Source organism: Parambassis ranga, chromosome 13 (genome assembly GCF_900634625.1).
Source record: "Parambassis ranga chromosome 13, fParRan2.1, whole genome shotgun sequence".
Taxonomy (NCBI): Eukaryota; Metazoa; Chordata; class Actinopteri; family Ambassidae; genus Parambassis; species Parambassis ranga.
Window position 1 is genome coordinate 20,792,805 of NC_041033.1, and position 14,987 is coordinate 20,807,791.

Here is a 14,987-nt window from a genome sequence, read left to right on the forward strand (position 1 = left end):
TAAATTACAGAAGGAATCAACGTTTGAAGCCAAAGAGCCAAACTAATAAGACCTGACAGAGACAAAGACAATTTCACAAACAAACAGGAAGGAGTCCATTTTTAATCCCTGGTGTTCTGAGGTGAATCTCATCAGTTCAACACGGGGCCAGACAGTTTCAGCTGTCAGAGAGGTGGTGAAAGTTTTAGTTTTTTGTGTCCATGTGGGGGGGGAAAGTGAGAGCTCTCAGTCCGGCTCTCTGCTTTTGTCCTTGTACAGGTGGAGCTCCTCCATCTTCTCCTGCAAAAACGAGCAACCTCGGCTTCTCTGTGGCAGAGTGCTGACCTGGAACAAAAGCTCAGTGTTAGGGATAAAATGATAAAAGGACATGACATCCTGTCCGTCTGTGGGAGCAGCTCTCTCACCTTTCTGTCTGGAAATGTGTGTGAAAGAGAGTTGAGGTGGTTTCCCCTTCTGTCCTTCCTCTCAGGCGTCCACACTCCAGGATCTGTCTGAGTGGAGCGGTCCGACAGCGTCGAATCATCTGCGTTATTCCTCCAGATGGAGGTGCTCTTGTTGTGTTCTGTTTCATTACTTTGTGGGAAAACGAACGCCTCCTCCTCTGAACCTGACAGGAGACATAAAACATCAGTGTGAGGAGTTCAGAGTCGTTTTCTTGTTGTGGTTTTTCTGTCTGAGGGCAGCAAACAGTGTGTCTCTTGTGTTTGTGGTGGACGTACTCCAGCTGTTACCCTTGGTCCTTGAGTCGGGTGCGGGCGTGCACGGGCAGGACCCGGTGGTGTTTTTGTGTTTCTTCAAGCACTCCATTCTCACCAGGTCTCTGCAGTGTCTGTGACAGTTGATCCCACAATCTGGGAGACAAGAGACAATATTAAGACTTCTTCTTCTGCCACTTTAAAGAGCAGGTCCCTCAGATTAGACAAGGGGGCCCTGTGGATTATCCAGACTAACAGACTGGAACAGCATGGCAGCTAAAATCTCAAAACCTGGACCCAAACCTCAGAGAAAATGTAGGTTTCTGTGAGTCACAGTGAGCACATGTTAGATCAGGTTTGTGACAAAGTCCATGTGGAGTTGTGGAAAAGTTCTCGCTGATGATGGGACACTACTTCCTGCCACAAATCTGGCCAAAAAATCAACAACATGCTCACATCGAAGTCATGACTTCTTAACGGTTGAATTCATGCGTTCTTGTAAAATCTGTAACACAAGTTTCTTCACACAAAAGTTTCTGGCTAACTCTACACACAGGACTCATGGGCTGCAGCAGTGTTTGTGTGATTCAAACGTCTGCCATGGTGAGAACCAGCTTCTTTGCAGAGGTGTGCTGGAGAGCCGACAGACTGCTTTTTTAGAATAAGTTTGTCCAGTCTGTCGGCTCTCTAGCACACCTCTGCAAGCGACCCGACTGTCAGAGCCGTGCTCACCAGCTCAGACTAACACACCTTTTTATTTATTTTAGATACTTTAATAATCCCAGAGGGAAATTGTTTAAGGCTGCCAAGCAGTGTCATATGACTAGCAAGGCGGCCACACAGGCACAGGCGAAGTGTCTTGCCCAATGACACACAGCAACAATTTAGGGAGGAGTTGGGATTGAACCACCGACCTTCTGGTTATTGGACAACCCTGCTATACCACTGAGCCACTGCTGCCCCAAATTGCTTAAGGCAGTCCAGCAAAGAGCACCATACACCAGTGAGTACACTGGAGGCTATGCGGGTAAAGTGTCTTGCCCAAGGACACACAACAGTGACTAGGGAGGAGTTGGGATTGAACCACCAACCTTCCGGTTATTGGACAACCCTTGATTGATAGATTAGAGATAGATTTATCACAATTTATCAGTGTGAGTGCAGAGATAGTTGTGTAAGCTGCTGTGTTAATGTACTAATTGTATTTTGTCTTGTACACTGCTGCTACAATGACCAAATTTCCATATGAGTATTAATAAAGTTAATCTTAATCTTAATCTTAATTTGCTGGTTACTATTATTGTCATAATATTTTGCTCTTACAAGGGAATTATCACTTGCACAGACCGCTTTATAAGTGTGAACTGGTCCTTTAAATTCTCTCCCTGTCTTCCTGTGATGTCATGTTCTGATCAAGCTCATGACTGTTGACGCCTGACTGATCTTGTAGGTTTGTCTTTGCTTACCTTTGCAGTGATATCCTTGTTTGATGACTCCCCACAGCTAAAACAAAAAACACAAAGACAAGAGACATCATGTTGTTGTTGTTGTTTTGTTTTTTTTACGCAGTTTGATTGGCCAATTTGTGTGAAACCAGAGACATCAATAAGGAATGACTCACAAAGCCTCCACACGTGTCGCAGAACGTCGGCCTCTTGTATGTGGTTTCATGGAAGTTATGTGCGTCATTGAAGTTGTAGCCCAGCTTGGCACACACAGACATTCCCCTCATGAAGTAAGAGGTGATTTCCTCACGGCTGATCTGTCCCTCTCTGAGCAGAACATTTTCCAACAAGAGCAGCATCTTTTTTAATGTCATACGCATATGTTTTGTTATTTGTGTGAATGGTTGCCACGACAACAGGTACAGCTTCCTCACCTGTCAGTTTCTTGCGTGCAGAAGGAGAAGGGGAAGTTGGCTGCTATTTTTTCAAAGTCCTCCAGTGAAATGTAGCCGTCCTGGTTCTGGTCGTAGTTTTTCATTATGGACTGCAGGGGGGGCACCAGAGCCATCAGATCACTCACTTGTCATGCAACTGTTTTTTTTTTGTTTTTTTGTTTAGTTCTGTTTTAATCTGCCAGTAAAAAGGAAGTGAAAGGTAGGAGGCTGACGCAGAGGCGGCATACTCACATCCACCATCTGCTTGACGTGCTTGGATATGGTGTCGGGGTCGAGCCTTGGGGTCACCCCTGAGCCCCACTCTGCCACCACCGGCGGTTTAACTGGAGCTACAGGCTGTGTGGATGGAGAGACGCAACGGTGAGACACGAAAGACTGTGAGAAATGACAAGAAAGAGCACACCCACCACATAACACACTTCCCTAACGTACGCGCTTTGATGTGGCTGACTTTGATGTATTTCAGCACCGAGTCTGTGCTTTTGTTTTGGAAGAAGATGTTACACCCACAGAGAGCACACACACATGTCCATCCCTAGTCTGCAAAGAGGTTAAAGCAACTGATGCAGATCAGACGGAGCTCCCCTCAGCTGTACTGACCTGGATTTTGGGGTTCTTGGGTTCCTTTGTGTATGAAAGTTCATATATCTCATCCTCAGTGTAGTACAAATCAAGAGAGAGCTGTTAAAAGAAGACACAGTTTAAGACTTAGGTCTCTGTGGAGTCCTGTCATCTGAGTTCTTAAGACCCCTCCCTCATACCGTGAGCAGGTGCAGGAGGTCTTTGTTGGCCTCGAAAGGCGGCGTGCAGCTGTGGATGGCCAGCAGGTCGCTGATGTTGCTGTACAGGTGCTGCAGTTTGCTCAAGTTGATCTTCTCCCCGTCTATGTAGTCCGGCAGGGCCTCGTTCAGCGAAATCAAGTCCTTCAGGTGGACCCCGAGGATGGGCACCTTGAAGCCGGTGCACTCATTGTAAACCCTTCGGTAGTTGCTGTAGTTGCTGCGTGAGGAGAGCAGCTCTGTCATTTCACTCAGGGCCTGAAAGAAAACAAGAAATCATCCTTGAAACAGGGACGTCTGTGCAAAGACTCACATGTTGTTCTGTGTTAAACCCACGGGTCCACGTTTGTAAATAGAATACCACTTATTTATTCAAACTTTTTGTGCATTTTTCTACAGTATATATATTATTTTTCAATGCACACAATCAGATTTTGTCCATTTTGTCATCAAATGGAATATTCTTGATGTCTTTGATGCACTATTTTGAATAAACTTAACGCTTTCCTTCTTAAAATAGGTTTGTAATGAGCTTAAAGGTTAAAAAAGTAGAGAATTCATATCAGGACATGACAAAGAAACCACACACAGGGAGGTGAGGGTGTTGGCGCTCAAAGAAAAACAACACCTCACCTAAACTCTTTCATTATTGCTCCTCCTCATATAAAAGGCTACACAGATGGCCGTGACCTGCACCCTAACAAACCATCACGTATCATATTGAAATCTACGACCTAAAAATGAACTTTTGTGATTAAAACATGAATAAAAAGAAGAAAAAATAAATTCTGATGACAGTGAAGCCTGAACTGTGTCTGTGGTGATGTAGTCATCCACACCGACTCATGGTGTCATCTTGAAAATACCTTAGTGACGTCAGGAGGCAGCAGGTTGGACGTGTCTTTGAGGCGGGAGATGGAGCTGTGACACAGGCCTCCTGTGACGGCCATTAGAGTGTTAAAGTTTTGCAGAGCTCTGAGTTTCTGCAGAGGGAAAGAGCAGACTGATGTAAAACCCACACACACACACACATGTGCAACAAAACATAACAACACACACACACAACACACAGCTGCTTCTTACCTGAGCCACATGAATGAACTTGATGAAGACCTGAGCTCTCTGCTGGGCCGTGTGTCTGCTCAGGATCATCAGCTGAACCCACTGAGAGACGCCGTTACACATCATGACAGATCGCTCCAGAGCGGGGTTGTCCCTCACTGAACCTCGCACCACGTAGCTCCGGTAGTCCAGGAACTGAGGACAGAACACAGAGTCTGGATCTTTGAAAACAGCCAAGACATCTGAGAAACGACTTGGAGGAAGACTTGGAGACACTTATAGAAATATTCTTATGATTTGATGATCCATGATCTTTGATGAAGCCAAACAGTAAACCCCTTTAAAGGGACAGTTCACCCCAAAATCCAACATCTTTGCTACGTTTTCCTGAATCATGGAGACCTTTACCTTCTCACAGGACTAGATGTTTTTGTAATTTTTACAGCCCCTGAAAGTTCTGTTGAGCAACCTCAGCTGAATTTCAATTGCAAATGACGAAACTCCTGACTGAATTTTAAGGATATCGTCATCTTGTTCTCTAGCAAATCCTGACATGATCGGCCATCAACAGTTATGTCTGTTGCCTAGCAACCAAATTGTTCTTTTTAATCACACCTTTCCAAATAAACCAAACCCACAAATAAAGAACGACGAAAAGAAATCCAGCTACATTGTTTTGATTTGTGAAAATGCTATGACAGGAAAAAAAGGGGCGGTTCAGGAGTTTGTTAATGATTTTGCAAGTTTAGGATGTTTCACACTCATAGTTAGGACTTAAAGGAACCTTAGCTGTAAACACCACGGTTACCACACCGTTACAATAGAATCCACTCATCCTCTGTCCTGCAGACGCTCCAGACTTGAATCCTATGATGTCTATTTATATGTCTTCAGGGCACAGATCAGTGTGGCCCTCATACTATCAAAATATCAATAACCTGGTGTGGAGGCCTTTCACCTGCTTGTTTCAAGAATAGCGACATCTCTGTGAGAACGTTGAACTTACTGAAACGTTACAGAAGTTCTTGAACTCCAGGTAGCTGAGGTGCTCGGCCATCTCGTCCGGCTCCATGTGGTCAAAGATCAGAGACACCTTCCTCTTCTTCACTGAGGGTGAGGGCGCCTGGGATAAGTGCACATGAGGGCTTCTGGGAAGAACAAGCAGCCAGACAGAAATAGACGGTTATGCTATTTTTGGAAAAAACAGTATTTTCTATTTATAGAAAAACTTGTTTTGCCATGTAAGACAACGGAGATTCCTCCAGGGCATGAAGGAGAAAGAAAGAGAAAACACGGCTCACAGGCAGGAGGTGTCGATGAGCTGTGAGTGTGTCTCCTCTTTGTCGGACCGGACCAGCGCCCACAGGTCCCCCATGGTCTGCTCCAGGAGGGGGTCCACCTCAAACACCGCCGGGAACTGGCTGATCCACTGCCTTGCCACGAAGCAGAACAGAAAACATGTTTACTACTCGCAAATAGAGCAGGAGAACCAGTTCTGTCAGGCTCCATCATACAGCGGGCTCATGTGCCTGGTGGTGTCCTTACTCACCTGACAAGGTGGCAGATCTGCGTCCACCTGGGGCTCCTCTTGTCTGAGGGACAGTCCTTATAAGTGGGGGAAAATAGAGTCAAGGATCCAAACTCAGCGCTCAGATAAAGCACAGTAACATAGTAAACAGTGGCAGGAACATATACTTCAAATCTGCTTTGGAGACAAGCAGTGCCAAACAAAGCCAAGTCTGTTTCCTGATCTGATTAATTAATGTGAACATGTGATCGGGAGCTGTGCACCGGTGGGACCGGAGCGCGGCACAGCGAGGGCAGCAGGGGAGGATATAGGGTGAGAAGTTTCTGGGCGAACGTCTGAGATGGGACGACCCAGCTGTGCATCATGAGGGTCATGTGGACCAGCTGGGACCCTCGGGGGCTGGAAAGCTTCCCTTCTGAGTCTGCAAGAGAAACACAGCAATGTGTTCACACCGGGAGGGTTGAAGATCAGGTAGAGTGGAGATTTTCCTACAGGTGTGCCGATAAAGTGTCTGACAATGTTGTGTGTGTGAAGGACCACATCAAACCAAACAGAAACACACTATAATGCACATAACTGCCTGCTGCAGCTGAACTTGATGCAAAGTGCACAGTGTTTACTGTAGGAGACATTCCATCCCTCATAATTTAAAGGGTCAATACAACCAAAATAAGTACAGTAACTTTCATCAGGATGTCAAACTGTTTTATCATTTATATTTATTTAACAGAAGCACATGTTGGTTTTAACCACATTATTATTTTTTAACCACTTCTCGGTCTTAAAGCATCATTATTGCGCCTTCTCCTCTCTGTACGTCCCATCAGGAGCATCCATGCTTGTTTTTTTTTTGTTTTTTTTGTAAATCTGGATGAACTGACTAATGAAGAGTCCACTCAAAGAGAGAAGAGAGGGAGGTTTGTATGGTAGCATTGCATGGGAATGGCTGGCTGGATTCGGCAGGCCAGCAGAACAAAGCTTGATTGTATGAGACTGGCCTTTGTCTCTCTCCCTCCCTCCCTCCTCTCCCCCGTCAGTCTCTCTCACCCTGTTCCTCCCCTCTCTTTACTTTCACTGCATCTCTCAATTATATAACCTTGTTGTGATAGAAGCATAAAAGACACACATGATTTTGGGAACACATGCAGACATGTGGGGACAGAGACTAACCGAAGCAGTTCAGGCAGCGCTGGATCAGCTCATCCAGGCTGGCAGCGCTGGCGCTGGGAGCAGGGCTGGGGCTCTGCAGAGCCCGGCTGATGTCCTGAGGACTGGGACATGTATTCCTCCTCCGCTGGACCAGCTTCCCTTTCTTCTGGACACCAGGACTCTCCACGTTAGGCTTCCTGAAAAGAAAAAGACAGAGAAAGAGAAAGTGACACAGAGCGTAAGTGTGGTGAGACAGAGCAGGTCAGCATCGGAGGAAACACACACAGCTCCTCACAGCTGATAAGCTGCAGCTCTGCAGCTGCCTGAACCATCATGCAGACAACAACACAGCTTCATGTGTTCATCTGAAGCCACCGTGCCTGCAGATGAAGGCAGAACCACTCAGTCGTTCTGTGTTTGTGGAACAGATGGACGGCTTCTCAGACTAGTCCAGCAACGACTACTGTACGTCATTATTAGTGTGTTCAGATCCTAGCCACAGACAAAAAAGTACAACGTTACACCACCTCTGGAAGCTGTGCGTGTAACAATACATCACACCTCTGCAGCAAGGCATTGCAGCTGTTCCAGTCTTTTCTGCTTGTGAAACCCGACAGCTTTACCTCATCAGGTTTTAGAAATGAACTCCTGACAGTACAGAACTGATGATGACAACAAATCTGATTCAACCTGCTCTCTGCTTAAAACCAGGTTCAAATTCTGTGTCAGAATCTAGTCATGTGGTCTGGTTGGAGGACTACCAGGGGGGCCCACATCACATTTCGGGGGCCTCTTTAAGGGTTTTTTTCTGACAGTGTGGGTAAGTCAGGAAGCACTGAGAGATGGACCTACTTGATTAGGTGATTTTTTTTTTGTGTTAATGTCAAATTACTCTTTCAGGGATTTTCAAATACCCTTAAACACCAAACAAGAGCTTTTTCGTTTCATGATTAGATTTATGCTTCCTCTTCAGATCAGTTGAGCAATGTCTGACTGTATTTCACAATAACCAGTAACTCACTCTTGAGGGGATACGTTTGTGATGAGAGTCAGCACTGACCTGATGACTGCTCCTTAACACGCTCAGTGTTTCTTTTCTTTTTATTTGAGTGTTTTTTTCCACATGTTGCCCTCATTCATCTGCACGAACAGAGAGCAGCTACTCTGTAACGATTTGAAACTGTGTCGGTCCCTATACTGCAGCTAATGTGACGCCATTACCAGGAAACACCGCTGAGTTCAGAGAACTGGCAGCAAGTTCCCTGAATGGCCAGAGCTACATCCCCTTCTCTCTCTCTCTCTCTCTCTCAAACCTGCGTCGAGTGGAGCTCATTTTCCCACTCTCTCAATGCACAGACACACTAAAACTATACAGGTTTGAGGACGCTGATGACTGTACACTCTCATACAGGTGCACGGGGTGACATTCAGCTTCAGATCTATTTATACCACAAGCTGTACATGCTGTTCCACACAGTTCACTCTCAGCCATGCCTGGTTTCAAAAGATGAGGGGCAATGCAGCAGTGGCGATGGCGGCGCCGCTGCTGCCGGTGGTGGTGGAGATGGTGGTGGTGGTGACCCCCACCATCTCTCTGCATCCTGGTAAGTCCACCTCCAGGAGGCTGTTTTACAAACCTGCTGGACAAGAAAACCCCACTCCTCCTCCTCCTCCTCCTCCTCCTCCTCGCCTCATTACACATTCTGGCTACTGAATTCAAAACACTCAACAGCACAGCATGTACCACCACCACCACCACCACCACCATGAGCTATAATACTGAAAGAAGGGGGGGTGGGGTAAGCCTCGATTAGATAAGCTAAACAAGGGCACAACCAAGGAGCCTGGGTTCATTTCAGCCCCTGATGACACTCATGATGATGTGATGAGCTGCGGGGTCACATCCATCTTTGTCACGTTAAACTGAAGGAGGACCGTGTAACCTGCATAATTTGACTTGACCCTGCTACTGGTTTAAATCCCAGAGTCTGGAGCGTGGATCAGGTCACTGGGCCGCAACACTTACACAATTTGTTTTATAACAGTTTATCAGGCCTCCTCTACTTTATTGTTACTGTCAATATTAAACAGGCTGTTGGCACAAAGGGAGGTTCTGCATGTTCTGTGTGGCCTTCACTTTTAACGTTTACTGTTTTTTTATGATTAATATTCTTGTTCTGACTTTTAAACAATTCTTTTTTTTCTTATCTTTGTGCTCTTTGTTTCATCTCACCTCTCCCCCCAGCTTCAGAGTGGAGTGTCAAACACACATGAGAAATGCTGACGGGGAAATGTTGTTGATGTCATGATGTTAGTCAGGGAATTTCCCCCCTGAGCGATAATGAGCGTTAAAATATCTCTACAGTACAGCCTGACCACCTTAAGAGACACACACACGCGAGTGCTTTTGATAAATAGAGCCGGCGTGTGGTAGACTCATGCAAATCTCAAAGACAAATGGAGTTACTGTTACAGCATTTGCATCCAGCTTTTTCCAAAGAATCCAATGACTTAGGTAATAATTACCTTCTGTTTGTATGAGGGCATCCATGGAAACTAACTGCTGAGTAAAAAAAAACTAAACACATCATGTGCCATCACATCACTAGTTCTGTTTCGGGGAGACCTTCCACACCTCCAGCTCTTTTCCTCGTCCCTCATCCTTCTTCTCTTCCTTAGGAAGCAGCTTCCCCTTTAATTCTCTGGAAACCCCCTTCTTACTTTCTTTCCCATCCGTGTCAGGACTCCTGGCTGCAGATCCACCACCCCCTCTTCCTCCCCTCTCCTCTCTCTCTCTCTCACTGGTGGTGGGGGGATATGCAAATTCCTCTCTTTCTTTCCTTAATTGATTAATTGAAGCCCAGGCCCTTTGAAGGCCTTGTTTGTTTGCTGCTCTTTTTCCCCTCGCTCACAACCTGCGTTCTTGTTCCCCCACTTGCATCGAAGGGGATGCAACTCCTTCAACGAAGCCTTTCAACCATTTAAATTAACTGTTCCGAGTATTATAGTTAGTCAGAAAAATGCAGAAGCCAGAACGGTCCACCTGCACAGTACACTACAAAAAAAAATCATGCACACATTTGCATTGATCTAATTTTCTCTCTCTTGGTTTTGCATGTTAATTCTTTGTCCTGCCACTAAAGGGCCCCCCCTTAAAGTCAGGTACACATCTGAGTACCTTAACACTCAAACCTTTCATTCCAGGCAATCTGATAAGACCTGCGGTCACAACTACAGCAGAAAAAAAAGTACCACTGAAAACAGTCGTAGTGTAATTTCTCCTCAGTATCTCCACACATCAGATGCAAACTGAAGTGACATGAAAACAGAAATTCAAGCGGACAGAACAGAAAAGCAGAAGCATTTCCACAGAAAGGTGAGCAGGCAGCAACTGCAGCCAACTGTTGAATGTCAGGGGCCACTGTGTGTGCAGTACACACAAATAATTTGAGAAGTTGATATTCCTCGCTGATATGCAGGTCAAAGACACGAGCTGCAGCCTTTTTTTTTTTTTCTTTTAGCACAAAGCTTTGTGCATGCACACCGTCTAGACTGAAACACACACACACACACTAGAAGCAAAGAATAAACCTGTGCCCTTGTTTCTCTTTGACTTGTCATGAGCCTTTGCACAAACCACACTGCAACTCCGGTATAACCTCAGTCTTCGCACATCACTTCTGTACACAGAACACTTGCTGCTGACACATACACAGACCGACACTTGCTAAGAAAGTGAGCTGAGAGAGTCTCAGTTTGAACACTCCTCCTGTCCTCTCTTTAATTACCTTTTGGTCTTGTTCATTGCAGAGTTCTTCTCCTCAGCTGCACTCCTCCTCCGCTGGTGATCCGCACGGTCATCTGAGCGTGTCCTTACAGCTCCATGGTTGACCCTGCTCCTCCTCTTCCTCCTCCTCCTCCTCCTCCTTCTCCTCCTCTGTGTCCTCTGTGTGTGTTTTTATGTGCCCAGGCACAGGACGGAGAGCTGCAGGGGGTGAGGACTGCTCACCTGCCACTCATCGACTGAACTCCACGCCTAAAGCCTGCTTATCAGACCTCTCTCTCTGTGTGTGTGTGTCACCTCACCTCTCTCTCTCTCTCTCTCTCGCTCTCGCTCTGCTATCTGAAGACACCCATCAACCACAAATCATCAACAAAAAAGGCTTCATGCCCCCATTTCCTGCAACAAAGAAGACATGTTAAGACCAAACTGCCGCTTTGAAGTAGAGTGAGAGCGAGCTAGCAGAAGTCATTCACTTGTCCCTTCAACATAAACAAGTCAGCATCTTAAATGGAGGAACTGACTCTGACAGATAGGGGAACTCACATCAGTTTCTGTGTGTGTGTGTGTGTGTGTGTGCAAGGGGGAGGGGGAGGGAGGGGAGAGAGAGAGAACACAAATGTAGTACCATAGAGGAAGGAGGAGGAGAGTTAGAGATAGTGATGAGCAATCGTATAAGCACCATCACTACACTTTAGGAGGCGACATCTGCAGTTTTTTTTAAAAACACACACAGGCCACACCTAAATGTGTCACTTTACTGTTTTTTTATTGTTTGGTCATGCTTTAGGAAAGTGTGTGTGTGTGTGTGTGTGTGTGTTCAATCCTGACACGTATGCTGGATTTGTTCTTCCAGGGTCGCCCTCAAAAGCAAAATCACGCCTATCATCCTGATTTCTTCCTTTTCTTCTTCTCTGCTGTCTTTTCTCAGGGTGGCCATGTGATTACACAGGGAGGTCAGTGTTTGTGCTGCTGAATGTAGCCGTGCAGCTGGACAGGGAGCCTCAAAGGAATCCTTGTTTTATCAGCACCAAGAGGAAGAGGCAACCAAAACAGGGGGCATTAATGTCCACCCCAAAAGTCAGCAGAGGTGGCTTCTTCTTTCTTTGCTGCTGCAGGAAGCTGACTGGCTGTCAGAGGGGGTGTGGGGTGTGTGTGTGAGTGTGTGTGTGTGTGTGTGGCATTAAAAAGCAGAGAGAGATGCATGGAGCAGGCCTCCTGCAGAATGTGCATGCCAAGTCCAAAACACCTGATCAATATATTAGAAAGATACGTGATGTGGGAAAAAAAAAACTCACGTATCTCATATTTCCTCACAGTGTGGTAACTTTACTGTAATCTTAAGCAATACCTAATAAAACAGGAAGCAGTGCAATCAGCGCAGCTGATGACTCTAAAGACAGATCTAACTACAGGCTTTCATTTTTCAAATGATTCAACTGTTTTATGTGACTTCTGTGTTTTATTTTGGAGTTGTGTGTAAGTTGTGTTTATGCTTTTATTGTGTCATGCCCTGTGAACCGGAAGTCTTTTTTAAAGTCACAATAAGAGCAGATCCTCGCCTTTCTTTGGCACTTACAGCATGAGCTGAAAGTGTTGCTGTCTTAACTCGTTTATGTTTTTGTAGAAATCCTTATTTCCTCCTAAAATTCCTGCACAATTACCCACATTCGTCCTCCAGACAGCCGCCCTTTGAAGCCCTTTATTGGAGCGCCTGAAGAGCCCTGCGTACAGTTTCTGGTACAATGTCGCCCCCCGGAGGCGTAGAGCCGCACCTGCGCGTAAACACAGGCTGATTCGTGAGTTGGCAAAAATCAGGCACCAGCAGGTTAGTTCTGATCCAGGACTCATACTCCCAGAATTCATGTTAGTTCTGCCTCACTGGCGCATCACCTCCTCCTCCTCCTCCTCTTCCTCCTCCTCCTCCTCCTCCGCCTCCATCCTTCCTGTCCGCTTGATTACCCGCTGGACGGAGTTGTATCCCGGTGAGCACCGTGCTGCTGCTGCTGCTGCTGCTGTTTCAGTGTGAGATGGGCGAGAAAGGAAGCATGCTGAAGGATGCCAGATGGAGACTGTGGAGGTAAGGTGTGTGTGTGTGTTGTCTGAAAGATTCTTGTTTCCACTCAGACCTCCAGATCTGGTGTCTGGTGCATCTCTGCTGCCTGTTTTGACCAGGAGGGGTGTGCCTGCCTACCCCTGACACTCAGCAGAGCCCCCTGCTCCTCCCAGCATGCCCACACTGAACTGTTGATTTCCTGGGAGGGAAACTTAGTCTGCAGAGATTTATATTGTTTTTTTTTTCATAGCTAAAAATGCAATAACAGAGGATGTTTCAAGATAATTATTTAGGTGACATCTCCACATTGCTTATTAAACTCAAACATGAGCCCGTAAATTCAGCTAAAATGCTATTTAACAGAGAAAAATCCTCAATCATCTACATTTATTGGCATTTTTGTGTGATAAACAAAGAAAAAATAGGATTTATCCATGATGCAGTGTCTTGTTTTGGACCTATTGGACTGATGCCCAGTCATTAAGCTGCAGGTTCAGCAATTCATCCCTGCTCTCTGTGCAGATTAGACCTTTAACTCTGAGGCATAAAATCTGAAATTTGACAAGAAAGTGTAAACGTGCACAGAGCTAATTAAAAGCCCCACATAATGTCTGTGCAAAGTGTCTGATCCTGTTATTGATTGGACTGTAAGGCAGCTTCAGAGGCATCCACTGCGCTCCCCGTGCCAAGCTGGAGGTTCGGATCCAACAGATTACTCCATCATTTAGGAAAGGACATGAATGATGTGGTTTACAACTGCCTGGGGCGCACTGATACACAGCAGTGAGGTGGAATGATCCATCATTTCCCTGCTCATAATCAACAGGAAATGATTCAACAGTTTCCTCTTTGGATTCTGCATCAAAGCAAAAATACAAACAAACATTGGCTGGTGGACGTTTTCTCTGCAGCATGATGTGATGATAAAGTGTTGTCCAGGTAATGCAGGACAGTGTGCAGACCTCCTGTATGTTGTTTTCTAACATTTAATCAGTTAAACACTCACTACTTCAGGTGTAAGAGACAATAAAGGTCCAATTTGTTGCACTTTCTCTTGAATGTGGTCGCTGTTGTTTCTGTTAAACAGCCTATACAATATATAAGATAGGAACGTCATGCAAGAGTCAATCTACTACTCCACCAGGTGCACTAACCAGAAATTAGCACAGAGTGTAAACACACCTGCTGCCTCTGCAATTCTGACTGCACAGAGCTAGCTAGGGTCCAGAATGGGGATGCACCAGTCTGACTTTATCAGTCCTGATAACGATACCTGGACATTGTAAAATGGACGTGGACAGAGCGGCCCCATGGGTCGACCACATCATCGTCAGTCTAGAGCTCTGTTGTTAAGTCACATTTCAGTGAAAACAAAGATGCTAAACCTTTACCTTGGTTTTAAGGCCTAATCTGAACCAGGTAAGTTCAAAAACCCTAACTAGCAAGTGAAAACAAAACAGCTGGTGGAGTAAGGGGGACTGAAACCCCAGACTCCTGAGTGAAAGTCTGCTGTGTTGTGTGCCCTCACGTTCCCATAGATGTCATGTAAAATCTGTTGTTTCTCTGCATGCTGTTGATAACTTTAATTGTTTGTTTGGATCTTCTGAACTTAAAGGTCGGGTAGGAGATTTCATTCTGATGCACTTTTTGTTAAATTAGTGTAACTTCTCTTTACAATCCGATAGCAACCAATTAGTTCAGCAGTTTCGCTTTAAAACGAAGAATATGAATCATCTGTGGAAGCTATAAAACACTAAAAACATCAGCCAATCCTATGAGGCGCCCCTGCACGTATAGTTGGCTGGTTGTCACTCTCTTCCTGCTCTGCGTGCACCAGAGAGGTACGTGCATGATGGCCAAAGTCACAGACTGGTTGGGAGGCGTGGCTTCGGGGTGAGCTCCGAGAGAAAGGGGCGTGTGTTTACTTTGGAAATCTGGCTGACTCTCACTGAGTTTTCAAAATCTCCTACCCTACCTTTAAACACACAATGTTGACATTTTGAGTCAAACTCCTGATTTCTTTCACCCAGCAGGACA

At 45.7% G+C, this 14,987-nt stretch overlaps 1 protein-coding gene across 3 annotated transcripts; it reads right to left on the reverse strand.

Moving 5' to 3' along the window:
• Positions 1–191: 191 nt before the first annotated feature.
• On the reverse strand, positions 192–11,428 carry rasgrp4 (RAS guanyl releasing protein 4). Of its 3 annotated transcripts, none has more exons than XM_028420605.1 (17): positions 10,902–11,428; positions 7,135–7,310; positions 6,274–6,385; positions 5,986–6,048; positions 5,738–5,869; positions 5,443–5,584; positions 4,458–4,631; positions 4,241–4,357; positions 3,357–3,632; positions 3,196–3,276; positions 2,827–2,931; positions 2,575–2,684; positions 2,317–2,467; positions 2,162–2,198; positions 732–851; positions 405–607; positions 192–324 (listed from the first exon to the last, which is right to left on the reverse strand). In XM_028420605.1, the coding sequence occupies exons 1-17, from the start codon at positions 10,916–10,918 to the stop codon at positions 226–228; spliced, it is 2,115 nt and encodes a 704-aa protein (XP_028276406.1). In that variant the 5' UTR covers positions 10,919–11,428; the 3' UTR covers positions 192–225. The 3 variants fall into 3 exon arrangements, with proteins under 3 accessions (XP_028276406.1, XP_028276405.1, XP_028276407.1); XM_028420604.1 differs by having other exon boundaries at positions 720–851; positions 10,902–11,427; XM_028420606.1 differs by lacking the exons at positions 6,274–6,385; positions 7,135–7,310; positions 10,902–11,428 and having other exon boundaries at positions 720–851; positions 5,738–5,865; positions 5,986–6,053.
• Between the last annotated feature and the right edge of the window lie 3,559 nt (positions 11,429–14,987).